Raw genomic sequence first — 26,895 nt, forward strand, 5'->3', positions numbered from 1 at the left:
CTGGGAACTGTAGTTCTGGAGGGAGGTGCAGCTGTCGAATGTTAGGGTTCTCGCACCTGTCGGCTAAATTTGAGATGTGTATGAGAAGGAGCGAGCCGCAGGGTAAAGGGACAGAGTTGGCCCTTGGGATTCCTTTTCCTCCAGATTTGGGGAGGTTGAGGCCGTCTCGGTATAACGCTCTCATTAGCTCTTTTCCCATATGGAAAAAGGGTAGCGGAATTCTGGGAGGATCTCAGCGGTTCAGTGCAGGTCGGATCCAATCAAGGACCCCACGGAGTGGAGCCTAGTTCCATCAGCCGGGAGGCCCAAGCTGTCAGCTCCCACCGGATCAGACCAGCAGTGCCTGAGATCAGGGACTGAGAAGACCGGATTCTGCTCCGTATTTTGCAGTCTTCCCCCACCCACTCCCCTTGGTGGCAGCCCTTAGAAGTGCCCCTGCTGCGAGGAGGTGGGCGTGCCCCGCTATACACCTGCACCCAGGAGGAATGGGGTGCAAAAATACTGAAGATCCTAGAGGCTCCAGAACACCCCACAGCTTGCTCCCTGAGGGACAGAGAAACAGGGCTTTTTTTTTTTTTTTTTTTTTTTTGCTGCGTTGGGTCTTCATTGCAGCACGTGGGCTTTCTCTAGTTGCAGCGAGTGGGGGCTACTCTCCGTTGCGGTGTGCGGGCTTCTCATTGCAGTGGCTTCTCGTGTTGCGGAGCACAGGCTCTAGGCACGCGGGCTTCAGTAGTTGTGGCTCACGGGCTCTAGAGCACAGGCTCAGTAGTTGTGGCGCACAGGCTTAGTTGCTCTGTGGCATGTGGGACCTTCCTGGACCAGAGATTGAACTCATGTCCCCTGCATTGGCAGGCGGATTCTTAACCACTTAGCCACCAGGGAAGTCCCCCAGGGCTTTGTTTTATTTTGTTTGTTTTTTAATTTTTGAATTTTATTTTATTTATTTTTTTTATACAACAGGTTCTTATTAGTCATCAATTTTATACACATCAGTGTATACATGTCAATTCCAATTGCCCAATTCATCACACCACCATCCCCACCCCCCCCACACGGCTTTCCCCCCTTGGTGTCCATACGTTTGTTCTCTACATCTGTGTCTCAACTTCTGCCCTGCAAACCGGTTCATCTGTACCATTTTTCTAGGTTCCACATACATGCGTTAATATACAATATTTGTTTTTCTCTTTGTGACTTACTTCACTCTGTATGACAGTCTCTAGATCCATCCACGTCTCAACAAATGACTCAACTTCGTTCCTTTTTATGGCTGAGTAATATTCCATTGTATATATGTACCACAACTTCTTTATCCACTCATCTGTCGATGGGCATTTAGGTTGCTTCCATGACCTGGCTATTGTAAATAGTGCTGCAAGGAACATTGCGGGTGCATGTGTCTTTTTGAATTATGGTTTTCTCTGGGTATATGGCCAGTAGTGGGATTGCTGGGTCATATGGTAGTTCTATTTTTCGTTTTTTAAGGAACCTCCATACTGTTCTCCATAGTGGCTGTATCAATTTACATTCCCACCAACAGTGCAAAAGCATTCCCTTTTCTCCACACTCTCTCCAGCGTTTGTTGTTTGTAGACTTTCTGATGATGCAGGGCTTTGTTTTGTAATTTGAAATTTCTTGATCATGAAACCCTCCAAAATTGTTTTGGACCTCTTGGACTTGGGTGGGGGAGGGCAGCAAGGGTATCTGAACGTGGACTTCGGAGTCGCTGTGATGGAGGCTCTGGGAACAGAGATCAAGAGCTTTGAGTATAGGGACATGGCTCTGACTGCAGGATGGGCGATTCTGGGTCCACTGAGATAATGGGGGTGAAGGGACATCTAGGTTTGGGGGATATTGGGGAAATGGCAGCTGTGGGGCCCTCATAGGATGGGAGGTAGCTGGGCCCTCCTGCATGGCTAGGTGGGCCCATTATTTTGGGCTCTGGGATGGAAAGGAGGAGGTCATGCCTCTCATAGGGCTACTGCCATGTGTCAGGAGGGCACTCAGGGCCACCCAAGGGAAGTACTGAGATGATGGAGTGGGGAGGGCTCAGGGCAAGATGACTTTGAGAAACTGTATCTCAGTTGAGGGGGCTTGGCAGAGGCCTGAGTGACTGGCTCCTCATTGCCAGATCCTGCTGGGTAAGGACATGAGAGGCAGCCTTTAGGATGAAGAATTTATTTATTGTTCAGCCCCCTTGGCCCGGCCAGCCCGGGCTCTACCGGCAGTGGTAGTCAGGATAGGTCTCAGACACAAACTCAGGGTGGACGACGTAGTTGTTTCTCTGGGCGCCACCGGTCTTCTTGAAGTGACTTGTGTCCCATCTGTGGGGAGAGATGGGTCGGCCCTTTTGGACCCTCATACGTCTGACTCCAATTCTCAATGCTAATCTTATCCCAACATTTTGTCCCGAATAATGGCCCTAGGCTCCAACACTGACCTCTTGACCTCAGGTTCTACTGTTAAATTTTTGACTCCCGATACCCGCTCCCTAACACTGACTTTTTACTCTTTAATTCAAGCCCTGAACCTAACGCCCTGATCTCTTGACTCTAAGCCCCACTGCCAACATGTAAACCCTCAATGCCACCTCCATGCCCTCTCATTTAGTTGCCAGCTTTGACTTCCCCATGGCACCATCGCCCCCTGGTGTCATCTTCCAGTCGGTGCATCGCAGCGGTCAGTTATCCCAACTAGTCCCTGGGTCCCCCGCCATGCCAAGGTTACAGCTTCTGTGTGGGTGCGCATTTGCATGTGTGAGCGCCAGATTTACCTAAGGTTCGGACAAGGGTAGTATGACGGCGGGGGAGTTATAACAGCACATTGCATTCCCGGCCGGTGCTTGCAGGGCGATACACTCCTGGAGAAGGAAGCAGTGGGCAGGAATGGGTCGGGCCTTTTGACTTCCCTCTACGCCCCAACCCAGACCAAGACTCTGAGCTGCACTTCAGGTGTCAGTCCTACTGCTCGGAGATCCTCCCTTCCGGCCTCCTGTCCCTTCAAGACCTCGAAACGTCGCCTCTGGGAAGACACCTGAAGTCCCTCTCCCCCTAAGGCCTCGTTTCTGCCGCCCAGGCTGGGCGGCGGAGAACGCTGTACTCTGGGGAGGGTTGGGGTACAGTCATTGAGGACCTGGGAGCCCCCGGATCCTCAACATGGGACAGCAATTACTCCAGCTTATCGACGAGGCGACGTTTCTGAGGCTTAGGCACTTTCTCGCTCCTCCACGCCCTTGTGAGGGATAAGACCCAGTTTCGCACAATGAATCAGTCTCTCTCAGCCTGGGGAGGGACGGGGTATCACCACGGGGTTAGGGACAGCGTTCAGGATCTCCCTCCCCCTTTCACAGCTCTCTAGACAGACGCAGACATTGGAGTTCTCCTAGGCTCAGCCAGCCTTGTCTAACGCCAAGTGCAGGGAAAGGGCCGCGTTGCAGTCTGGGCTTCTGCTGAGCGCTCGAGCTTCAGTTTCCTCCACAATAACACGCGAGGCTGTCTACCTCCAGAGGTGGTGCGGGGCCCCGAGGAGGCCAGGGCCCTTCTGGTAATGCGGTCACCACTTCCTTGCCTTCTTAGAACCCAGCGATGACCCTGCCCATTACCAACGGTGACCCGAGGCCCAGGAATAGGGGACACTGTTCTGAGGACACATGGCACTCCGCAAACTAGAACCTGCGTCTCCAGGGTCGGGTGACCAGGTAGGGGGCGGGGCCGGCGGGTGTGGGAAGGGGGAGCAAACTGGTGCGCGGAGTTTGTTCCTCAAAGAAACCCTCGGGCAGAGCCTCCAGAAGACGTACAGGAGCCAGGTTGACCTTGAGCCCAGTTCAGGAGGGATAGAATCAGGAACTCGGGTATCTCCGTGCAGGTTCTCCCGCCTCAGCCGTACGTTCAGGCCGTGAGGCCCCAGGGCGGGACAGGGAGGCGCCAGTAAGCGGACCGCGCGGGCTGGAGGCGGGGTGAGGTCTGGCACAGAGGCAGGTCAGAGCTAGAAGTGGTTCGGGATGGAGCGTCCGCAGCTGGGGTAGGGGGGACTCTGGGGGCGGGGCTTGCTTGGGGGCGGGGCCCGGCTACTGCGCGCGCGGCCCTGCGAACCTTGCAGTCGGCCGCTCCGTGCGCAAAAGCCGCAGGCGACGTTCGGTGCATGGTGGCCCGGCGACGCAGTAGTCCATGCCAAGCAGACAGTGGCGGCCCGAGCAAGCGCTTTCATAACCCTGGCAGGGCAGGCGGCCCGGCAGCGGGTCCACACACCCACAGCGGGGCGTGATCTCTGGCAGCGGCTTGTTCCGTGACAGCGAGTTCAGCATGTTCACCACTACCTCGCGCTCTGCGCCCGCGGGCCCCGAGCCCGGGAGACCCAGACACAGAGTCACAGGAATGGGAAGAGACAAGGTCAGAGACAGGAACAGATGGAGACACAAACAGAGACAAGGTTACAGCCTCTCCAGGGCCCTCGGCCTCCGCCCCGTACCTCGGGTCTCCATCCCTCCGTCCTTCTGGCCTACACATTTCCCTCCACTGTCCCACCATCCGTTACCGTAGGCGTTGAGTCGCTCCGGCTTAGGAGGGTACACCAAGGGCATTCCTCGAACTACTGTCTCCATCCCGGCCTCCTGGAAGTGGCACACACGCTGCCTCAAGCTCTGACCCGGAAGAGTTCCTCCTTTGGGGGTTCTCCCAGAACACGCAGACTAGTCCCAGGCCACGCCTTCTCCCGCCCTCCAGAAGCTCCCCTGCTCTCCCACGTTCTGAGTGTTTGGGGTTGTCGCTGGGCAACGCGTTTTACTCCGCCTCCCAGGTGGTGGGGGTGGGGGAAGTGGAGCTGTAGGTGGACCAGGTCTGGACCTGCACCTCTGACATCCCTGTCTCACCGTTTGCCTCTGATTTTACCCTTCTTTGTCTAGCCGACTCTGTGTAGCTGTGTCTTCGTGTCTCTCTAATAGGGATTTTTCAATATTGCAGTGTTGCCTGCCCATCAGAATCACTTGGGGAACTTATGAAAAATTCTGATTCTGATTCTTGAAGTTCTGATTCAGAAGGGTTCGGTCAACCTGAGGTCGGCCATCAACCTACAGTTAAGAGCCCCTACTCTTGCCTGGTATCCTTACATCTTCCCTCTTTCTTCATGCCTAGGGCCGTGGCTGGACTCCTTCCTATCTCTTTGGAAGACTCTCCTGTATCTATCTGCTCTGCCTCTGGATGGCCTTGTTCTCCCTTCTTTGTCCTTGCTCACATCACAGAGGAGGGGAGAGGAGCAGGTAGACTCAGCCTATCAATGACTTCTTGGCCAGACCATGTGGGAAGGCACCAGGTGGCAAGCTTCAGGAAGGTAGCGCCTCAAGGAGTGCGCACCAGCCATGTCTCCACAGAGCCTAGCCAGAGATTGGGACCCAGAGGCCCAGCACAGCTTCACTCCTGAGCTCCCTTGTTTCCTAGAAAATATAAACCCTAGTCTCACAAATGGGAAAAGGCCTTGGAGCATTGTTGGTGGGAAAGGGATGAGAAACTAATGGTGAAATATCAGACGCTGTGGTTTGGGAGGCAGATGGGGGGTGGGGGGTGGTCCCAGGCCCCAGGTATCTTTGCTGGGCACAGTAGATACCTTAGGCAGGCGAGGAAGGTATGTGGCACATTTGTTCCAGCCCGTACAGTTGTAAGGTCCCATCTTCCATGTATTGTACTGGTTACCGCACAGGTGGTTTGGGTTGCATTTGTCTGCTTGATCATAGGGGTGGAGACATAAGACAGTATTACTCCTTATTCTGCCCCAGGATCTGGGACCCCTTCGATATTTTTCCTCTGATCCCCAGCACAAAGCTGGACGCTCACTCATCTCCCTTAGGCCAGAAAAGCCCAGCCTGGCCCCATACTTGTCTTAGACACTGAGATGCAGCCTATATCCCACCTAAGACAAGCTTCTGAGTGGAGCCTGGGTCCTTTGAGCTGATCGCTTTTCATCCTGGCACCACCCTCTCTGAATCAGCCAACCTGGAAACCCTGGAAATGGGCCTCCTCCCAAATCCACCCTCTCATCTTCCACATCCAGGCTCAAAGTTTGCTTATTCTGCCTCCTTAAAATCACTTGACTCTATTCTTTCTTCCAGTCCCCCATGATATCACTCCTGTATCTCTGCAGTGCCTAAACCAGGAGACAAGAATGTCATGGTTAATAGGATGGACTCTGTAGACTGACTCCTGTGGTTCAAATTTCAGCTCTGCCATATATTAACTGTGTGTGACCTTGATCTAGTTAATTAATTTCACCTTGTCTCTATTTCCTTAATTTTAAAATGGGAGTAATAATACTATCTACCCCATAGGGTCCTTGTGAGATTTAAATAAGTTATTATATGTAAAACATTTAGAACAATGCCTGGCACAGAGAAAACTATCATCATCATCATCATCATCATCATCACCATTATTATTATTGTTTTTATTATTGTTATTAGCCTACTGGTCTTCCTGCCTCATTCTGAAATCCTACAATCCGATCTCTACATAGAAACTGTGGCACTTATAATAAATGAAAATCTGACCAAGACAGTTCTCTACTTAAAACCCTCCAAAGCCCCACCCATCCAGTCACCTAAGTGTCCTGTAAGTTCCTCTCTGATCCACCACTCTAACAGTGTGAAAGAATACATGTGAGAGATTAGGAAAGGAGTTCTAGGAGCCCTAGAGTAAGAGCAGGTGCGTGTATGTGTGGGACAGTGTGTTGGGACTTGGAGTTCTAGGTTGGTGGGTTGGACATACTGAGTTTAAAGTGTTTGGGGCCATTCAGGTAAATTTGATCATAATCAGATAAAGGAAAGTGGAATCCTGGTAAGAGGACAAGACTAGAAATAAACACTTAGAGTTGTCAGTAATTAAAGATGTGGGTTAGATTAAACGGTCTCAGGAGAGGAATAAGGAGAGAGGAGGGTCCGATCAGCACCCCGAGGAACCCCATGTTTCCAGAATGATTAAACAAGAGACCCAGCAATTGAGGCATCAGAGAAGCTGAGGAAGGAAAGAGTTTCACAGAGAGTGGTCAGAGTGAAATACATAGGGTAGGTCTCATGAGGAAAAGACTGAAGAGTCCCATGGATGAGGTAATTAGAACCATACAAGATCAGTTTTAATAAACATTAAACATGAGTGTAGGAGATGCAGACTCCCAATTTCAACTGAAGATTAATCATCAATTCATTCAACAAATACTTATGAAGCCTGCTGCTATTCTAGGTGGAGGGGGCACAGCTCTAAATAAAACAAGACTCTCTGTTCTTTTGGAATGTACAGGAAGACATAATAAACCCCTAACCAAATGAGAAAGATAATTTCTCATAAGGCATAAGGAGTGAGGAAGTAGAGACATAGACTCTATTTCCAAGAATCTTGGCTGTGAAGGGGAGGAGCGAGAGAGAATTTTTAGACAGGAGGAAATTAGAAAAGTCTTCCAGGTTGAGGGGAGAGAGATGTGGTGAGGCAGAGGGATGCAGGAGAGAAGGGAACCTGATGGAGCAGGGTCACTAAGAAGATGGGAGGAGATAGCACCGGAATACACATGGAGGAATTTGTTTGGAGGAGGTTAATGCTCCCTCCCTCTCTCTAGGGATAAGGCCCAGGCCCCTTCCAATTCTTTGGCATAGACTGGGAGCTCCCAAAAGGCAGAGCCTGGATCTCCTCCTCCAGGGTCAGGGGTCAGGATCAAGGTCACGCCAGGTGGTTGGGAATCAAGCTGGAATGGGGGTAATTAGAGAAGAAGCCCTGGTCGAGGATGGGGATAAGGTTTGTATAGGATCAGGGTGGAGGTCAGAAGTCAAGTTGGGTTCAGGTGTAGGGTCTTTGTTGGGGTCACTGAATGGGGTCACAGTTGGGTGATGGGTGAGGCCCTACCTTCCTCTTGAGACAGCCAGTATTTCTCAGGCAAGTAGGGGTGGCCTGGTATGGAACTCTTATAGCGGTAGTCCTGCACAGCACACTTGACCGTCTTCTGCTGGGCTTCAGGATCCACGTGGCGCTGCACAGTCTGAGTCAGGCCCTGGCAAGGAGAGAGGGGAGGAGATGGCTAGGTGCATGGAGACCCCAGCCTTGGTATCCAGCTGGACCTAGATTTAGCCCCTATTGAGGTCAGCCCAGGTGCGTCTCCCAACCCTCTCCCTATGCCAGAGGGATCCCCAGGCCAGCCTTGGTTCCCTCTGCATAGTTCTTTTGCTTGAATCACCCTTTTCTCCTTTTCTTCCATCCAAGGCTCGGACTTGGAACCCAACATTTTCCCTCAGTCAGAGTGGTTTTCTGATGTTCTTCTCATTTCTGTCCTTTCCTTGACTGGGACCTATAAGGGCAGAGCTGGGTGTTCCTGTCCTCTTTCTTCCAGACTGTGTGCTGCCTGGGAGCAGGGCCTGGGTCTTCCCCAACAGAGCAACAGGCCCGTGGAACAACCTCAGGAAAGGCTGGCTGCCCCAGGAGCTGGCTACCTTAGGCAGGTGTTTTGGACAGGAAGGGCTCTCTGTGAATCTGGCATCTTGAAGGAGATGAAGGATGGGGCCAGAGGGGCACCTACTTTAAAATCTAATTCTCTGACTCCAACCTGACCCTAATTCTGCTGTGGCTCTCATCTTGACACCAATATTACCCCTGACCCTGACATATACGTTGTGCTGGTCCACATCCTATCCTGATTTTTTCCCTGATCTTGGTTCAGGCTCTGGGCCCCTCTGCTTCTCGGGGTTCACCTCATCTTATCCCAACACCCCTTGTTTGGCTGGTTCTGTAGAAGCCCAGATCAAGGGCCCCCTTGTCCTCAGCTAAAGGCCCATTGCCAAGTTAGTTGTGGGCCCATGTCTCTGTAGGCAGCTAGGATGAAAAGGCAGCTGGGTTCCAGGGGTGGGACACCCAGCAAAGTCAGACACCGGAAAGGACTTTCTCATCATAGTGGGCAGCAAGGTGCTGGGATGACGCTGTTGCACTGCATTTCACCCTTATGATCTGAAGAGCAGAGGCTTCTCTTGGCCTGGGATGAGACCTTGCTGCTTCTAGTGCTCCTATTCCCCTGAAAACCCCTCAGCTGAGGGGCTTCTTGGATCCTCCGTGCCCAGCTGAGGTTTTGTTCTGTGAGCAGATCCTACACAGTCATACTCCATATGGGTGGAGGGGCCCCATGACTTAGCACTCCCCTGAGTTTTACATACACACAAACACATGCACATCCAGACATACACATAGATCTGTGCGCCCAGATACACTCATAGACAGATGTACATCTATACATACACACTCAGACACGCTCACACACACACACACACACACACAAATAATCATTTAGAAGAACTCACAGACTCTTCAGTGTTTCCATTCGAGGCTTTCCTCAGATGTCTGTAATCTTTGACTGCTCATGTTTATGAGTAGGAGACTAAAAAGGCTCATTGGAGGCTTTGAGCTGTGGGTGGGCGTCATTGTAGGATGCTCTGGCTAGACTATTTGTTGCAAACTCTGTCAGTATCTGTAGGTCTTTTCTCTCAGGCTGATCAGATCCCTCGGAAGAGACTCTTTCAGTCTTTGGCTTGAGAGTAGTGACCTAGCTGCCATTGTTCTGAGAACCTAGTGGAGAAGAGGGCTGCTGGGGGTTTAGCATTCAGCATATGGAGGTTCATCTGTTTTCAGTATGGTACCCTGACCTTAACTGGAATCTCCAGTCCTGAGATCCTTGCCAAAAAATAAGCCTTCTGACTTTTGCAGAGATGGGTGAGCAGTCACCCTACGGCGTGGAATAGAAGAGGGGGTTTAATTGCTTCTTAGCTTTCAAATCATTATTGTTTCAGCCTTGGTCCTGTCCCATCTTCTGTTCCAGAGAAACCTAGTATTACCAATTTCTGAGCCTTTTAAAAATTCTGCAGTTTTAAGTTGAATTATGTCTTGTGTTTCCCACTGCTGGCTTTGGATTCAGCTTTCTCAGATCTGCTGTGTCAGTTACTACTTATCTATCACACTTTCCAGCTTCTGAAATTTTGTCATTGTCCTTCCTTCTCACTATTCTTGCAAATTTATGTCTTAAATATGCATTTATTGTAGTTTTCGAGGGGTTTTAGGAAGGAGTCAAAACGTGTTCATTTCAACCCAGAGAATTATAGTTCTTTATATATTCTACATATTCCTTTGTCAGTTACATGTTGCAATTATCGTCTCTCAGTTTGTGGCTTGTAACTTCATTTTCTTTTTGGTGTCTTTTGATGAACATAAGTTCTTAATTTTAACATAGTTGAATTTATTCATCTCTTATGTAGTGCTTTTGTGACTTAGGAAAACCATCCATAATCTAAGATAATGGAGATAATGTCATAATTTTTTCTAAAATTATACAGTTTTACTTTCCATATTTGTGCCTTAATCTGTCAGGAATTTGTTTTGGGGTTTGGTGTGAATTAGGGGATCAATTTAGTTTTTATCCACATGGATAACCAGTTGTCTCATTGAGTAATCTATCTTCTCCCACAGATTTGTAATGCCACCCCAAGCCTGACACATCTTTTCCCATAGCTTTACTTTCAGTCATCTCTGTTGTATATCGTTTCCATATATGTGTGGCTCCATTTCTGGTCTGTTTTATTCCATTAATCAATTTGTGTATCCCTACAGTAATATTATGCTTTATGAATTTCTATAGCTTGGCAATAAATATTAATATCTGACTGGACAAGTCCCCTTCTTCTTCAGGTGTGTTTTAGCTAGTTCTTGGGCCTTCGCTCTTCTCTATAAATTTTAGAGACAGCTTGTCAAATTCTTCAAAAACTCCTGTTGAGATTTTAATCAGAATTGCATGGAATCTTTATGTTAGTGACTCTTCCTATTCATAAGCATGTTACGCCTCTTCATTTAAGTATTTTTTTAAAGTATTCAAAGTTTTATAATATTATCCATACAGTTTTGCACACATTGTTAGATTTATTTCTACTTACTCTCACTCTTTGTTGCTAAAATGACATATATATTTTAAGATTATGCTTCCTAAATATGCTTTTTATCTTAAATTCATCCAACTTTCTAAATTCTCTTATTCTAATAATTTGTAGATTCTATAAACACAACTGTATCATCTGTGAATAATGACAGTTTTTGTAAAAATTCCTTTCCTATCCTTGTACCTTACATGATATTGTTTTCTAATATACAATTTACATGATATTGTTTTCTAATATTTTGGTTCTTTCTTTAAATTTTACAAGTTAAAAATTATTATAATTATTTTCTATGGACAATGTTTAAATTTATCTCATGTTTACCAGTTTCTTAGCTCACTATTCCTTCTTGCATCTCAGACCCTCCTTTTGTTATCATTTTCCTTCTCCCCAAAGTGTATCCTTTAGAAGTTCCTTTATTATAAGTCTTTTAAAATTTTTTATTTTTATTTTTGGCTGTGTTGTGTCTTCGTTGCTGTGCGTGGGCTTTCTCTAGTTGAGGCGAGCGGGGGCTACTGTTCGTTGCGGTGCACGGGCTTCTCATTGCGGTGGCTTCTCTTGTTGCGGAGCACGGGCTCTAGGCGCGAGGGCTTCAGCAGTTGCAGCACGTGGGCTCCGTAGTTGTGGCTCATGGGCTGTAGAGCGCAGGCTCAGTGGTTGCAGTGCACGGGCTTAGCCGCTCAGCAGCGTGTGGGATCTTCCCAGACCAGGGCTCAAACCTGTGTCCCCTGCATTGGCAGGCGGGTTCTTAACCACTGTGCCACCAGGGAAGCCCCCTATTATATGTCTTATTGTAGTAAATATTTTAGTTTTTGTCTGTGTCTTTATCTTTCTTTTGTTCTTGAAAGGAAGACACATTGAAAATAATTTCTCTCTGCATGTTTTTAAGGTCATTTCTTAAGCTGGTGTTGTGCAGTTTCACGTGTTACCTAAGAATCTATGGATTCATTTCTCTTGTTAGTTGTTGAAAATCAAGAGCCTTTGTCTCTTCAGATAATGACTCCTCTCCTTTCTGCTCTTTCCTTCTGGAACCCCGAGTAGTTGTGTGGGATCTTCTCTTTCTTTCATATTGCTTAATGTTTCTTCCACATTTTCTATAGCTCTCTGTCTGTCTGTGCTGCATTCTGGGAAATTTCTTTTGCTCTGTTTTTCTTTTTTCCACACTGCACAGCTTGTGGGATCTTAGTTCTCCAATGAGGGATGGAACTCGTGCCCCCTGAACTGAAAGCGTGGAGTCTTAACCACTGGACCACCAGGGAAGTCCCCCTGCTCTGTTTTTCATTTCACTGATGTTCTTAAGCTGTGTCTAATTTGCTCCTTAATCCATCCATTGAGTTTTGGTTTTGTTTTTTTTTAATTTTTTTTTGAGTTTTGGTTTTAACACATATATCTTTTATTTCTAAAATTTCGTTTCTTTAAAAAATCTGTCCATTCTTTTAAAAATATAATCTCTTGTTGCACCCTCATTTTGATGAGTTCACATTTTGCTCAGAAAAATTCATAATTATTTTGTGTTCTTTAACTATTATTTCCAATATCTGACATCCTTGGAGGTTTAAGTCTGCTGTTTGTTGTTTCTGTTGACTGTCATATGGTGGTTTGTTTCCTTATGTCTTTTATTGTGAGCTCAGATCTGATTGACCATACTCTAAGGATACCTGGAAACCTACATTGAGGATATTTTCCACCATAGAAGATATACATTCATCGTGTATGTGTGTGTGTGTGTGTGTGTGTGTGTGTGTGTGTGTGTGTGTGTATGTGTGTTGGGGTAGCGGGGAGGAAGGCAGCCCGAGATCACTGGACTTTCTGGTTCAGTTGCTCCATCTTTCAGCTAGCTTAAGGCTTAAACTCCTGCTTGTAGTACTGATAGTGGCGTTTGTCCTCAGGGCAATCCTGTCTTCTTAGTATACTTACTACTCATCTCCACTGACAGTCCAAAACAAAATGAAAATTAATTTTTATGCAGGACCTAGTTGTTTGGAAGCAGGAGGGCCCTTCAGAGTTTCTAGACCACCATACTGCCAGAAGCGGAAGCCTTTTCCTTCATTATTAATCCCACTGCTATCTGACTTTCATTCCTCACCACTCGCTGAAGCTGTTTAGCCAGGCGGCTAAGTGTTACTACATCCAAGAGATCCCTTTCTGTGCTGACAGGATTTGACACCGAGCTTTGTCTAATAATGCTGTCTTTGTTGGTTTCTCTATGATTTTCATCCTATCACTGTCTCCTTTTATGGCTCTTCTTCCTTTACCTACTCCTGAAATATTGACATTCTCCAAAGTCCTATCCTTGGCCATTTTCTTACTCTTTTTTTGGCAATCTCTATGACTTCAGCTACCACCTATATGTTGATTTCAGAATTCATGTCTGTAGCCCAAACCTCTGTCCTTTGCTTCAGATAAGTATATCCAGCTACACAGCAGACAGCTTTTCCTGGAAGTCCTTGAATATTTTTGTCCCCAGATGAACTCCTAATCTCTCTCTAATCTGCAATTCCAAATCTCAGTTGGTAGCACTGCCCTTCCTCCAGTTTTCCGGAGTCCAAAACCCAGAAGTCCTCTTAATCTCTCCCCTCTTCTTTATATCTAGATGGTGACCAAGGTGTGTTATCTGCTTCCTAAAAATTCCCTCCTATTGAGTTTGGAAAAGCAGGCAGACACTCTCATCTTTTGCTGGTGGGCATGTAGATTATTATAACCCTTATCACAGCAATTTGAAGTGTATATGCAAAGTTTTTAGATTCACATATCCTTTCCCGCAACAATTTCTATCTATGAATTTATCTTAAGGGAATAGTTGATATATACAAAGAATGTACAAGAATAATTATACTAGCAAAATTTTATAAATAATCTAGATTTCCGATAATATAAGATTCCTCAACCATATTTTGGTACATTCATAAAATAAAATACTATAGTCATTAAAATTACATTATAGAATATTTTTGACACAGGAAAATGTACTTGATATATGGTTTTGTGAAAAAAGCAAGATTCAAAATATTAGTATACGATATGACACCACCTTCATAAAAAAACATTTGCTTCCTGAAAGGGCATATAATAATAAATTAACGGTAGTTATTTTGGGTAGTGAGAATTATTTGCCATTTTCTTTGTGCTTCTCTGAGTGATTCCCCACTTTCTGATTGAGCATATATTTATTTTGTAATTATAAAAATTATTTTAAAAAGACTCTCCTATTCAACAGTAGGAGAGTACTATTGAGAGTATAACAATAGTCTCCTATTCAAAAATACTCTCCTATTTTTCACTGCTACAGTCTCTCCTTATCTCCCACTTATATCCTCTTCCCTCATCCTTCACCACCTCACTGGGCTTCCTGCCCTCAACTCCAGCCCCTTCAATCTCCTGCCACAGTGGCCAGAGTGTGTCACTCACAATCCAAGCATGACACTCCCACGCTCAAAAGTCTGGACCATTATGACCACATTTCTCAACACAACCTGAAGCCCTTCACAGTCTGCAGGTTTCTCTCTTACCATAGAGCTGGCCTCTCCCTCTGCTCCAGTTCTCAGTTCCTGGTGGGTCCCTGCCCCTGGGCTGCCCTTTCTCACATTCCTCTTCTGCTCGAGTGTCCTTCTTCTGGATCTCTTAGCAGACCTGCCCTTCAAGTCCCGGGAGTGGCTTTCTGGCTGTTATACCAGCACAAGCCTCTGCTGGTGCATGTTCCACACTGGGCAGTCCTACTTTGTTCACTTTTTGCCGAGAGATCCTCAAAGGCATGGCTTGGCCCTTCACTGTAACCACATTGTCCCTGACACATGTAAATACTCAGCAAAGTTTTGTTGGGTGGTACACATAGATAAACTCCCTTGGGCAGAGTCACAATTAGACTTACAGATCTCTCCATTTTGTGAAAGCCGCACAGCCCCACTTGGCCACCTGTCTTCAGGTACAGACACAGGAGACTGTAATAAGCATGCATAAAAACATTCTTGTAGGCAGAGCCCACAGGCAGCCTCAGGGGCTTTGCACTTTCTGATCACTCTGCCTGGAACCCTATTCTTTCAGTTCTTCACATGGCTATTTCTCACTCACCTTTCCAGTCTCAGCTCAATGTCACCTTGAAAGAGAGAGCCCTCTTTCATTACTTCTATTTAAGTAGCTCTCCCTGGTTACTTTCCATTTCCAGTACCCCGTTTATGTCCTTTACACAATTTGGGACAATTTACAAAACTCTTATTTATTTCTTGATTATCATCTCTCTCTCCCCATCTCCTACCCTGGTGGAGTAGGAGGGCACCATGAGGGCAGGATCTCGTATTACTTTATATATATCATGATAAATTCCATGCCTAAGCAAATGAGTCACACACATACACACACAAAGCTACAAATAATTACAAACACATAATGACAACCACACACTGTCAGTGATCCAGACACCCACAGCCGTACACTCTGGACTGCCCGCCCCCCAACCCCCGCCCCAGCTCGCCACTTACCGGAGTCACAAACCTGTTGGCTTCCCAGGCCCACAGAGGTGGGTCCTTATAGCCCTCCTTGATGGAGGTAGGATCCTTGTAGGAGTCACTGTAGGTGCTGATGGGGGTCTTAGTCTTGTGGGAAAAGAGGAACATAGTGGGGTCTAGGGGAGGCCGTGGTGGGCTCTACCTACCAGGGGCTCCTGCAATACATCAGTGACCACCCAACCCCCTTTCCTAGACAGCTAGGCAGGTGCCCCAGCTGCTGCGACCCCCCTCCTGTGGAGGGTCTCTCAGCTCCCCTCCCTCACAGCCTTCTTGCTCCTACCCCACCCTGATTCCCTCTCTAGGATGGGCAATGCCCATTATGATATCACCTGGCTCAGCCCCAGCCCTGGAGAGGTGAAGAGGTCTGATTTCCTCCCTACCCCAGTCTCTTCCTGCCTCAAGCCTCTCAGAACAGCCCAATTTCCAAGAGTTCACAAGGTCCCTGGAGATCTTCTAGGCGAAGCTTCTCACTGTGATGAAGAGAAACAGAGATTCTGAGGGGTCAAGTGAGTCATCCAGAGCCGTTGCAGCTGGTCGGCGGCAGGCCTAGCCTGGGAACCCACAGGTGGAGGTAGGGTGAAAGGCGCATTCAGAGGATTGGTCCTCTGCCCTTCCCGGCCCATCTGCCCCTTGCCCGCACCCCAGGTAGGGAGCTGAGGCTGGCTTGTTTGATGCTTTTAATATCATTATTTGTGTTACACGATACACAACCAAGGATGATGGTCAATACTGCGATGGAAATGTTAAAAAAAATTTTATACACGGCTCATGTCTTCCACACACCTTCCTGGAAATAAATTAGTGAGCACGGAGAAACGGCTGGCTGGCAGCCAGAGCTGAGGGTAGAGGGAGTGTTAAGGCAGTATCTACAAGGGGCAAGGGTGGCAGGGGGCAAACTAAGGCCTCGATTCCTCCCCTCCAACCTCCCCCACAGGGAAGGAGGGAACCATGCACTTTCCCTAGACCCAGAAAGTGCTGGCTGCCAGCTTCGTACTTCTCTCCGCTACACTTGCTATACTGCCTCAGCTGGAAGCCCTTGCCTGCCAGGGAATTAGGTATATCTTGTGGGGAGGGAGTCTTTCCCTTATTCCTCAGGGCCAGAGAGGTTAAGCAGTGGGCCAGAGTCACACAGCATGTCAGCAGCAAAGGCAGCAGTCTAAGTGAGCCTTGGCGGGGGCCCTGCCTGGAAAAGAGGAGGTACCCATGTTCTCGAAGGGTGAGTCAAGGAGGCGGGGGGTGGTGGTGGTAGTAGTAGTAGGAAGCTTGGTTTTGGGGCCCAGATGACAGGGGGTGGGTATGCTGACCGGGGCGGGGGGGGGGCGGGGAGAAACAGGCTCAGGTGGGGGCCAGTACGGGCCGTGTGAGTCCTGCAGGTGTCTTCTCCGTCCTTGCCTCCCTTTGGCATTTTCTCATCATCTAACCGGGGTTCCTGCACTGGAGGAGTTAGGCGTGGGTTGGAGGAGTTGAGGGTGGAGAGCTGCACCTCAGCACTCAGGAGCTGGCAGTCCCTGGGTGTGGTGCAGGGAGAGGTGCTACCCCTCCTAAGCCAGCAGCCTTACTCTCTCTTCTCACTGCCCTTGCCCCCTTCCAACTCCCACCTCCCAGGACTGGCAGCCAGGAACTGAGCTGTGTGTGTGTCCTGTGCATGCTGGCAGCATGTGAGTGGTATATATTAGAGTGGATTGGCCAGCACGTGGGGGAGGTCAGCATGGAGGAGTGGCCCTGGGATACGGGGTTTGTGTGGCATAGACCTGACCAGGCGTGGGCTATCTGTGCTTTTGCTTTCCTTTGCACGGGGCAGATCTATACTGCCCAGGCCCAGGGGAGGGCCTTGGTCACCTTCTCCCTCTTGATTTTCATCCTCAGCTTTTCTAGCCACCACCCCCACCCCTGCCACCACTGAGAAACAGCAGCAGAAGCAGTAGTACATACATTCTGACTCTCAGACACCCACACAGCTACACACACCATAGATACTCACATACACGTGCACAGACACACACAGACACACACTCACACATTTCCCAAAAGATCCGATTGTACTCAGGCATACACAGGTCCCACAGGAACTTCCCCCTCTCTTTTCCACCATAGGAGGAAGCAATGAATGATGTGCAACTCAGGAAGCCACCAGATGTACTCAAAAGACAACAGAGACCTCCTTATCCACCTCCACAGAAATTCCTATGAAGAAATGCCTTCAGGTTTGGAAGAACCTTAAAAATAATTTCAGATGCCGCTCATTGTACAGTGGAGGGAACTGAAAGCCAGAGAATATAAATGGCTTGTTGGAGGTAACGGGGAGAGTGCCGGAGCCTTCTGACCGCCAGCCCACTGCACTGCTGAGCAGCCTCTCACACCGTTAACAGGCCACACAGTCACTTCCCCACCGCAGACGCCACAGACATCTGGAGACACAGGCCCAATGCAGAGATGCAGACACACGCCCTCACAGCCCCAGGCACACACACGTTCTGCCAAGCTGTCCCTGCCGTACACATGCAGCCACTGTGTTCTCTTAGGCTTGCTTCCTTGAAGATTCTTCCTGGGAAGCAGCCTCTGGGATCTTGGGCTAGAGTGAGACCGGAATGGGGCATTCGAGGCCAGCCTTAACTCCTGCTTCCAGCCCGGGACAGAGACCAATGAATGGAACAGAAGTGTGAGAGTGTGTGTGTGTGTGTGTGTGTGTGTGTGTGTGTGTGTGTGTGTGTGTGTGTGTGTGTGTGTGTGTGTGTGTGTGTGTGTGTGTGTTGGGTGGGGGGATGAGGCAGGGCACAGAGAGACAGATGCATTAGTTAGGGGCAGGTGAGGGCAGATCATACCACCTTAAACTCTGGCTGTCTGTAACGCCCACCTCACCCTCCACACAATCCAGAGAGCAAGGAAGGGGGTGAATGAGGCAAAGAGGAGAAAGAAGGCAGTGATCCCCAAGGGTGGGGGACAATATCCCACTGGGCAGCTTTATCAGGCTTCCCATCTAGAGATGAGGGTAGAAACGCAGATGGTACGTGGGCCAGCAGGGGGGCATGTGGAGGCGGCTCTAAGGGGCTGGGCCCTGCCCCTACTGCCCTGGGCCTTTCTCCTTCCCAGCCCCTTTCCTTGGCTGGTGCTGGGGGATTCATGGCTTCACGTGGGTGGGTCCAAACCCCTGGCTTTGTGATCCCTCCCCCACTCATTACTGTTGGCCTCCCTGCAGTCCAGTCACCCCTTTCCTCTACTGGGCTGCAGCTTTGGGGAGGGGGCAGGATGCTGGGCGAGGTCCCCCAAGTAACTGAACAAACCGCCCCCTCCCCTCCTCAGCACTCCCGGGGGTGGAGAGAGACCCGGTTTTGGTTTCTCCGGCTCCATGAACACACAGAGGTACACGTCCTACCATAGGAGGAAGCAATGACTGTTACGAGGTTGGCGGCTGTAGGGTGCGCGGGGGCCGGGGGCAGGTGGATGAGCTGGGGAGGGGTTGGCCCCTGCCTGGTCCAACCTGGCCCCCGGCGGCCCCACCCCGGCCGGCCGCAGTGGCCCCGCCAGCTACTGAATGTGGCAGGCGGTGGAGGACGTGGCCTGGCAGCACATGCAGGTGGGGTTCACAGACTTGGGGGGGATGAGGTCCAGGTCCTCATCGTCGGGGATCTCGTCTAACCGGTAGCCGTCCTTCAGCAGCTGGATGTTCAAATCTTGGTTGATCTGCTGTAGGCAAAGGGGAGGGAGGTCAGGCTCGGGACCATCTGGAGGCACCACGCAGGGCCGGGGCCACATGCCCAGGCCATCGGCGCCCAACCTGTTGCATCCTAGGTCTCTCCAAAACCCCAGGCTTTGCACCTCCTAGGCCCCAGCCTCAAGCACGTCCCCCTGGGGCCCCACCCCGCTACACACCGCACCCCATTCTAAGGGCAACTTCCCCCCTTAGGTCCTGCCTCTATTCGGGCCCTGCCCTCATTTCAGGCCCACTCCCGTAAGGTGTCGTCTAGGTAAGGGCCCTGTTCCTGCTCCAACCCGGGTCCAAGCCCCGTCCCTAACCCTGGGCCCCCGGCACTAGAGGCGGAGTCCAAGGCCTCACCTTTCTTTCCGGCCAGATCTTATCCCAGGCCCCGCCCCCGCATGGGCTCCGCCTAGCTTTGCCCACTGCTCCCCTCAGGGTGTGATTTGGCTTGGCCCCACCCCTTCTCTTGGAGGTGGGCCTGCTTACGTGTGTTTAGGACAGGAAGGGATGGGGCCTCACCTCAGCAGAGGAGTAGCCAGAGGAGGAATATCTGGACATGTCAAAGTCATCATCACTGGCCGCAGGGGAAAGAAGACAGAGAGGAAGTGACTCCCAGATATTAAATAGAAAACTCTCTTTACCTTCCCCCACCGCCATCAGTCAATACCTCACCCCTCCCCAACACTTCCAAATAAACAGCACGGTCTCAGTAAAAACGGTGCTTGCTGTGCGAATGCAGTTTCAAGACAGGTTCCCTAGCTCCACCCTTCTAAATTAATTGCCCCCCTTAGCCTCCTAAATCCCCCAGAGCCCTCCCTCCTTTTTTTTCTAGGCTCAAATTACCCTGGTTTGTTGGGTTTTCCCAAAGTCCAGATCTAGCCAGGTATGTTCCCAGCAGTAGGGCGCCTTCCTCAGAGGGGGCAGGGTGCCATGCAAGGCATCAGGGCCCATTTTAGGGGCAGCCATTGGATCAGCTGTCCCAGGACAGCAGCAGATTGCATAGTTGCCTTTTCCTCTCTCTGCTCTCCCCCACCTCCAGGTAAAAAGTTCCATTCCTTGCGGGGGTTCACAATTGGAGAGGTCCAGGCTGAGGAACACCCCAATTCCGACAATATAGCAAGTACGTCCTGTACAGCCCACTTGTGTGTTTGCACAGGCTGCTGTGGCTTGCCCGGCTGCCCCAATGTCTCTGTACACACCTGTCCGTGTCAAGGGCTACCAGTGGCTTCTCGTCTGGGCTCTGGTCAAGCGAGGAGTAGCCTTTATTGGGGACGACCAGCCTGGGTGGAGAATTGTGGGGACTGGATTGGCAACTGAAGCACACAAGCCTGGTGAGGAACTGGGTTAGGACGTGCCGACCACCTCCCTCACCCCTACGCCACCCTCGCCACCTTGGATCCTGGGAGGCCCTCTCCTCTCAGAGAGGAGCTGGGCCTGAGGAGGGAGGGAAGATGGGAGGCTCGGAACCAGCAGAGATAGGTGCTGGCTGGCAGGGCCCTGGTAGGGTGGAGCGGGGTGGGGGTGGGGCCTCTACCTTGTCCGGGCCATGACATTGTTCTTCTTGGGTTGCTGGTTGACGGGGCTCCCCATGCTGCCATTCTTCAGGGAGCCCTTCCGGGCCAGCTCCCGCTGCTTCTCTGCAGGGGAACATGGGAAGGAAGCTGTGTCCTGACCCCAGGGGCACCCTGCCTTACTGTTCGGGGCAGCCTGGGCTGGGCCTCCATGGTGAAACCCCTTGCTTCTCTAAGAACTGAGGCAGGGATCCAACTCCAGGCCCTGCTGCTCGGGAGAGACAGTACTTGGCTCTGCACAACCTGAGGCAGATAGTGAGGGGGCAACATGAGGAGGCTGACCCCTGTCTTCCAGGAGCTGTACTCCCAAGTTGGGCAGCTAGTGTGTGCTTGATTCCAGAGAAAGGTTGGAGCAGGAAACATAGAGCAGAAGGATGACAGGGCTTCCTGCAGGTGACACCTTGAGATGGAGAGAGGAGGGCATTCTAGTAAGGAGGGAGAGTGTTCAGAAAAATGCACTTAGAAGTTGAGTGTAATAAGTGTGGATGTGGATGGGATGGAAGGGTGAAGATGGAGGGAGGTCAGTTTAGAAAAGTAGGATACATTTATTCAGTCATTTATTTATTCAGCAAACATCTGTGTCACCAGTCATGTCTCAGGTCCTGTGCTAAGCGGCTGGGGGCTCCCTCTGATTACAGACTCAGAGCATGAAGGCCTTGAATGCCAAACAGATGAGTTAGGGATTAATGCAGAAGGAAAAGAAGCCACTGAAGGTTGTAGAGTGGGAGGGGCAGATGGGGCTGGCAGGGTAAGGGGCAGGAGGCTGGGGGAGCCCCTCTGCCTAGACTACTTTTGACTCATCTGTCAGCCTCTGAATTCTCTGAGGCTCCATAGCCTACCAGATTCATGGGGCTGGCAACCAGGTGGCCCATTGCCTCATGTGTGGCCCTGTTACCAGTAGCCAGTTGCTGTCTGGGCCCTAGAGGAGGCCTGGCTACCCATTCCTCCTTGTCATTTCAGCCCCGATGTTGGAAAAAGGACTGCCAGGGGAAAGCTCTCATAAAATAACCACAAGCTCCAGAGAGGAAGGATGGGATGGGCATTTCCAGCTACTGTGACTCTGGAATTTCCTCGACCTCCATGTCTCCGTGTCTCTCATCTCCCAGTCTCTAACCCTCTTTCTTTGCCACTGCTCACCTAACTCCCTCAAACCTGCCTCCACCTCCTTTCCAGCAGGCAGCACCTGCCGTTACCACCCCAAGCCTCTAGGGGGTGCAATTCGCCTTAAAGTTCCTGGTGGGGAGTTTCCTCAGTGCAACTGGAAGGAGGTTGTGAATTTTCTAGAGGAGCTTTGGTGGTAATGTAATGGGCAGGACAAAAAAGTGTCATTTTATTTATTTTATTTTATTTCTTAAGTGTTATTTAAAAAGCATGTTGGAATTGTTTGAAACAAAAAATGCTAACAATAAACTGGGAAAACCAAACTACAGACTACCATGCAACTATTTAAAAGAATGAAGTCATTCTCTATATACTGATATTGGAAGGGGTTCTAAGACATTAAGTGGAAAACAAAAACAAAAACGAAAAAAGTTTCAGAAAATATGTACAGTATGATACCTCTTGTGTTAAAATAAAAAATAAAATGAAAAAACTAAAAAACGCTTGGAATGATGATCTCTGGGGAGGAGAATATGACAGGCGAGAGTAAAGGAGAAGTTATACTTGTTAAAATATTTGTATTGTTAAATTAAACAATAATAAGCAAATAAAACTGGCTACTCAAAAACAGTTTGAGTTTGGTGTCCTGGGACAATGAACAAATTCCACCGAGAGGATTGCTCTCTTGTTTAGAAAAACAGCCTGAGGGGCTCCCCGGATTTGGTCTGGAAGGAGAAAAACAAGGTTAACAAAAAGCTGAATAACATAACAGGACTCTGTGAAAAGGAGTCCTGGCAGCTGCAGAGGGAGAATGTTTTAGAACAGATGGGAAAAGGTTCTCAGGACTAAGGAGGGGTCCAGTATTTGATGGGCAGCTGGAGCCTGAGGAGAAAGATGGGCAGGAGGGTGGCAGGGATGGCAGAGAAGTTTTGAAGGATAGTGACAGCCTGTATTTAATTGTTAACTCTTTCCTGGATGCACTATGTTATAACTTCTCTTCGTGAAAACAAATTTTTATTTTTTTATTTTTATATTTATTTATTTTTGGCCGCACCTTGTGGCTTGCGGGATCTTAGTTCCCTGACCAGGGATCAAACCCAGGCCCTCTGCAATGGAAGCACGGAGTTCTAACCACTGGACCGCTAGGGAATTCCCGAAGGCAAATTATTAATTACAAGCCTGTTTATGCACGGCAGCCTTGGGTGAGTGAAACTGGTCCCTGAAGGGAGAGACGCAGTGTTCGGCGTAGGGTGAAGTGACAGCAGCAGCTGCAGGAGCTCTGGGCAATGGTTGGGAGACATGTGACTTCAAAGGAGCAGGCTGTAGCATAAACTGACTTTGGAGTGGACATGAGATAAACCCCCAAGGGAAAGGTGACCCTGGAAAGTGGGGGAGAGATTTGGGTTTATTAAGAAACTATGGGAAAGCTCCCCCAAACAGGAGCCGATGAGATCCTGAGATCTCCAGATAGGCTGACACAGGAATGGGGAGAGGGGCTCAGCTTCTAGGTTTGGGGAGCCTCATTCCTTTCTACCCCTCAGACACAGCAACTGACACCCCACCTCTAAGGCAGCTTCCTCTTAACCTGGTCCAGTGTTGGATGGGACTGCCAACCCACTCTCTGGGGTTCCATGCTTTCACCCCTGCAGCTATCCCCTGGAATACCTGGAGCCTTCTTGGCCTCAGAGATGCCTCTAGAGTTCTGGGCTCCTGTAGAGAACTGTAATTTCCCTCTTGGCCTTGCAGGAGATAAGGTGCCTGGCGGTGCCAATGACTTGGTGGCTGGAGTCTTGGAATCAGCTAGCCTGAGTTGGTTTATTTGTGGTACCTCATTGTAAACCCAGCCCAGAGCACCTTGTCTGTCCACTCCCCACATTTCCCTCACCCCCCAGACACACTCACCCAGCTTCACTTGGAGCGGGGATGGTTTGTAATTCATGGCTACTGACTCACCCTCCCGGGCGTCACAGTCTCCGTCTGAGATGGAGGCGGCGGCTGGGTCCTGGGGGAGAAAGCAGAGAGATAGGGAGCTGTTAGGAAGTGAACACAGTGGGCTGCTCTCACCTGTCCTCTGGAGGTATTTTTCCCTGGCAGCAGGCAGGGTATTCAGGGAGGGAGGGACAGACCCATCTACCACGGGAGGAAGACACTGAGCTGGGTGGAAGAGCTACTTACGCCCACCTGGGTGTCTATCTTTTAAGTCCTGTGTGATCCACCTCCCCCAGGAAGCCTACCGCAATTCCTTAAACCCAAAGGACCACCTTCTCCAACCTCCCATACTCGTTGCCCTGTTCCTCAGGGCCCTTCCTATGTACTTGTTTGGAAAGGTCTTTCTAGATTCCTGTGAGTTTAAGTCTGCATTAGGTCAGGGTAGGTGCTCCCTGAGACAGGCCTTCTCCCTCTGTTTCCCCTAGCACTGAATGATCCCTTCACAGGATCCGGAGAACTGACCGTCCAAGCCAGGCTAGACTTCAAGGCTGCAGCCACAGCCGTTCTAATGAGGACTTCTCCATTTCACAGATGAGTGCTAAAGAGTGTCTCCTGCGAGAACCTAAATGGTTGGCTGGGAATGGTAGGTGAGAAGACAAATAATGACAAATCAGCTGGTGGCCAGTTAGTCCTGTGTTGCCCACACAGGGCTTGACGCTACAGATGACAAGGAAGGTAGGAAAGCATGCATCCTGTGCGTCGTCCAGGGTCTGCAACTGTTTCAATCTCCCTCACTGCCCTCCTTACTGACTTCTTCCCATTGCGATGGGCGCCGTGCTGCCCAGAGTCCTACTCTAGCCTCACTGTTCCCTCCCAAACACCCCAAATCTCTGCTACAAGATCCAGGGCCTTGGCCCACCCTGCCTCAGTCAGTTGGAAGGGGCTGGAGCCATACACATTCTCCCTGAGAAACTAATGACCAACCATTGATACAGGTGCTGCCACCCTAACCATCTGCCTAGGGTCACAGAGTGGTATGCCTAAGGCCTAAGGATTGCAGAGAGGATCCAGGGCTGTGCCTGCTCTGCCTCTGGGGACAGGGAGCGCAGACAGATAGGCAGAGAGAAAGCTCCAGGCCCAGGGATCTGAGTGGCTTCTGGTGACCCATCAAGGGAAGGGTATATAGCCATTAGGGTGATTTCTGTTCCCTTTAGAATGAAGCAGTGGGGATGAAAACACGCTTGTCACTAAGGGAAAAGGGAAAAGTCTAGAATGTTTGGGAGGGAAATCCTGGCCTTGTCTATGTTTCCTTAGGCCATTCAGAGTGCAAGGCCCACGGTGGGCTGTGTTGCCATAGTGGCTTGTGAGTTCCCGAGGGCAGAACCTGGGCCTGTGTCCTCTGCTTTGACTTCCATCCTTAGCTCTCCTTGAGGGGGATGGGACAGGAAGGTAGAACAGGTGTGAGGGGGGGCGGGGAGCTGCAGTGCCTGTATCCCAGGCAACTTCCCATGCCACAGTCTTTCCAAGTCCCTCATCCTCTGCCTCCCTAGCTCAGCTCCTTCTTGGGAGACTGATTACTGGCAGCATCTATCCCCTGCAGCCCTGGAGCAGGAGGCCTCTAGTGGCCTTTACATGCCTCTCTGTGGTCAAAACAGCCTCGCAAGTGCTGCCTGTAGGGAACGTGGAGACATGATGGCTGAGCCCTAGGCTGCAGGGAAGGCTCACTTCCAAAGCAGCCTGAGGGCGGGCTTCTCAAAGGGTAAAACCCATAAAACGTGCCTGTGGAGCCCTACCAGGGAAGCAGTGGCAGATTTCCAATTTCCTCTACTTTTTCTGTAGCATTTGTCACATGTCACACATACCACATCCATTTGGAAATGGTTTCCTCCACTGGCTTCCAGGACACTATGCCCCTTGGCTCATCTTGCCTCTTTGACCATCATCCCTGCCTCCTCCAACAGCTAACTTTAAGAACTCAGGCTCTCAGGCATTTGGGGCTAACTTTCCCTCCTCAGTGCAGATGAGTTCATCAGAGTTTCTTCTCTCAGGCTGGAAGTACTAGGTAGCAACACTGGAGGGAGGTGGTGCAGGAAGGATGGGGGGCTGGGAAGCTGTTGAGCAACTCTGGTCACAGGGACCCACGTGTGGTCCCTGCGGCCACTGGGCAGGTCCTAGTGGCATTTGATCCTTGAGTGAAACTGCCAGTCCCTTTGGGTCAAGAGCCAGGGTGCAAAGCCCTAGACTGAGAGGACCCATGCAAACTCATCATTCAGCATCTCCCCGTCCTTGTCCATGATAGAAGGCCATGTTAGTGGCAGGAACAAAGATCTCTGGCACTGTGCCTGCAAACTCAAGCCTTTACTATGGGCTTCCTGTATGTCTTTCCTGAGACATGCAGCCAATGCACCATGACCATCACATGGAAATGTAATCAGGGAGATTAAATGTGAAATATTCATGAATATAAGTATCAGAGAGGAATCCAGGCAGAAGGAAGCATCTGGCTCCAAGAAATCAGGGAGAATTTAAAATGCCCCCCAAGGACACCTGACAGGAGTTAGCTAGATCCAGGAACTAGAGTGGCGATTAGCAAGATTATTAATAAACACTCAGCAGAGACAGACATTGAAATGCGTCTCTAACAGCAACCTATGTTTCTACAACCCTGCATACAAATTCTCCAAAGACTACAGAGATGATTAATAGCTCAGTCTCACTGTTTCTGAGACAGAATATATAGGCTAATGGCCAATGCAAAGCCAGTATAACTAGAGGAAGGAAAAAGTGCCAGAAGAATCTTTAAGAGTTAGTCTGGTCCAGTGCTTTTCATTCAACTGTGTTTCCTGAGCCCTGTGCCTTGGGCAGGGCTGAGTGAGAGAGGAAAGTAATAGGAGGGGATCTGGTTTGCCTTCAACCAGAATAGATCCGTTTTGATTTCATTTACATATCAGCCTTTCTTCAAGATTTTGGTTGAAGAAAGGGTTTTATTGCTTTTTAAAAAAGGGTGGGGGAGGGGTTTAAAACACATTGATTTAGTCAAATCTTTTAAAAATGCTTTACTATAGAACTTATTAAATTTACAGGAAAACAGAGAAAACAATACAGGGAGACCAGTTTAGACTATTCTTTTAAAAAATCCTGGGGACTTCCCTGGTGATC

At 49.6% G+C, this 26,895-nt stretch overlaps 2 protein-coding genes across 15 annotated transcripts in view; both read right to left on the reverse strand.

The window, feature by feature from the left end:
• Window positions 1-2,162: 2,162 nt before the first annotated feature.
• SPMIP6 (sperm microtubule inner protein 6) lies at window positions 2,163-15,848 on the reverse strand. Of its 5 annotated transcripts, XM_060155261.1 has the most exons (8): window positions 15,819-15,848; window positions 15,412-15,525; window positions 7,878-8,022; window positions 5,599-5,711; window positions 4,534-4,609; window positions 4,092-4,323; window positions 2,774-2,860; window positions 2,163-2,324 (listed from the first exon to the last, which is right to left on the reverse strand). In XM_060155261.1, the coding sequence occupies exons 4-8, from the start codon at window positions 5,659-5,661 to the stop codon at window positions 2,219-2,221; spliced, it is 564 nt and encodes a 187-aa protein (XP_060011244.1). In that variant the 5' UTR covers window positions 5,662-5,711; window positions 7,878-8,022; window positions 15,412-15,525; window positions 15,819-15,848; the 3' UTR covers window positions 2,163-2,218. The 5 variants fall into 5 exon arrangements, with proteins under 5 accessions (XP_060011244.1, XP_060011240.1, XP_060011242.1 ...); XM_060155257.1 differs by lacking the exon at window positions 15,819-15,848 and having other exon boundaries at window positions 15,412-15,546; XM_060155259.1 differs by lacking the exons at window positions 15,412-15,525; window positions 15,819-15,848 and adding an exon at window positions 9,317-9,858.
• A 254-nt stretch (window positions 15,849-16,102) lies between these two features.
• Window positions 16,103-26,895, reverse strand: part of FAM219A (family with sequence similarity 219 member A) — a 54,994-nt gene continuing 44,201 nt past the window's right edge. For 2 of the 10 annotated variants that reach the window (XM_060155269.1, XM_060155271.1), the window contains 5 exons: window positions 23,761-23,809; window positions 20,670-20,772; window positions 20,335-20,415; window positions 19,655-19,709; window positions 16,103-19,122 (listed from right to left, as the gene is read on the reverse strand). In XM_060155269.1, coding sequence (XP_060011252.1) covers window positions 18,964-19,122; window positions 19,655-19,709; window positions 20,335-20,415; window positions 20,670-20,772; window positions 23,761-23,809 — 447 coding nt within the window. In that variant the 3' untranslated portion in view covers window positions 16,103-18,963. Of the gene's footprint in view, window positions 19,123-19,621; window positions 19,710-20,334; window positions 20,416-20,669; window positions 20,797-23,709; window positions 23,810-26,895 lie in introns of all 10 variants that reach the window. The other 8 variants (XM_060155265.1, XM_060155268.1, XM_060155263.1 and 5 more) reach the window with 6 other exon arrangements.

This window comes from Lagenorhynchus albirostris, chromosome 7, assembly GCF_949774975.1.
Source record: "Lagenorhynchus albirostris chromosome 7, mLagAlb1.1, whole genome shotgun sequence".
NCBI classification, from domain to species: Eukaryota; Metazoa; Chordata; class Mammalia; order Artiodactyla; family Delphinidae; genus Lagenorhynchus; species Lagenorhynchus albirostris.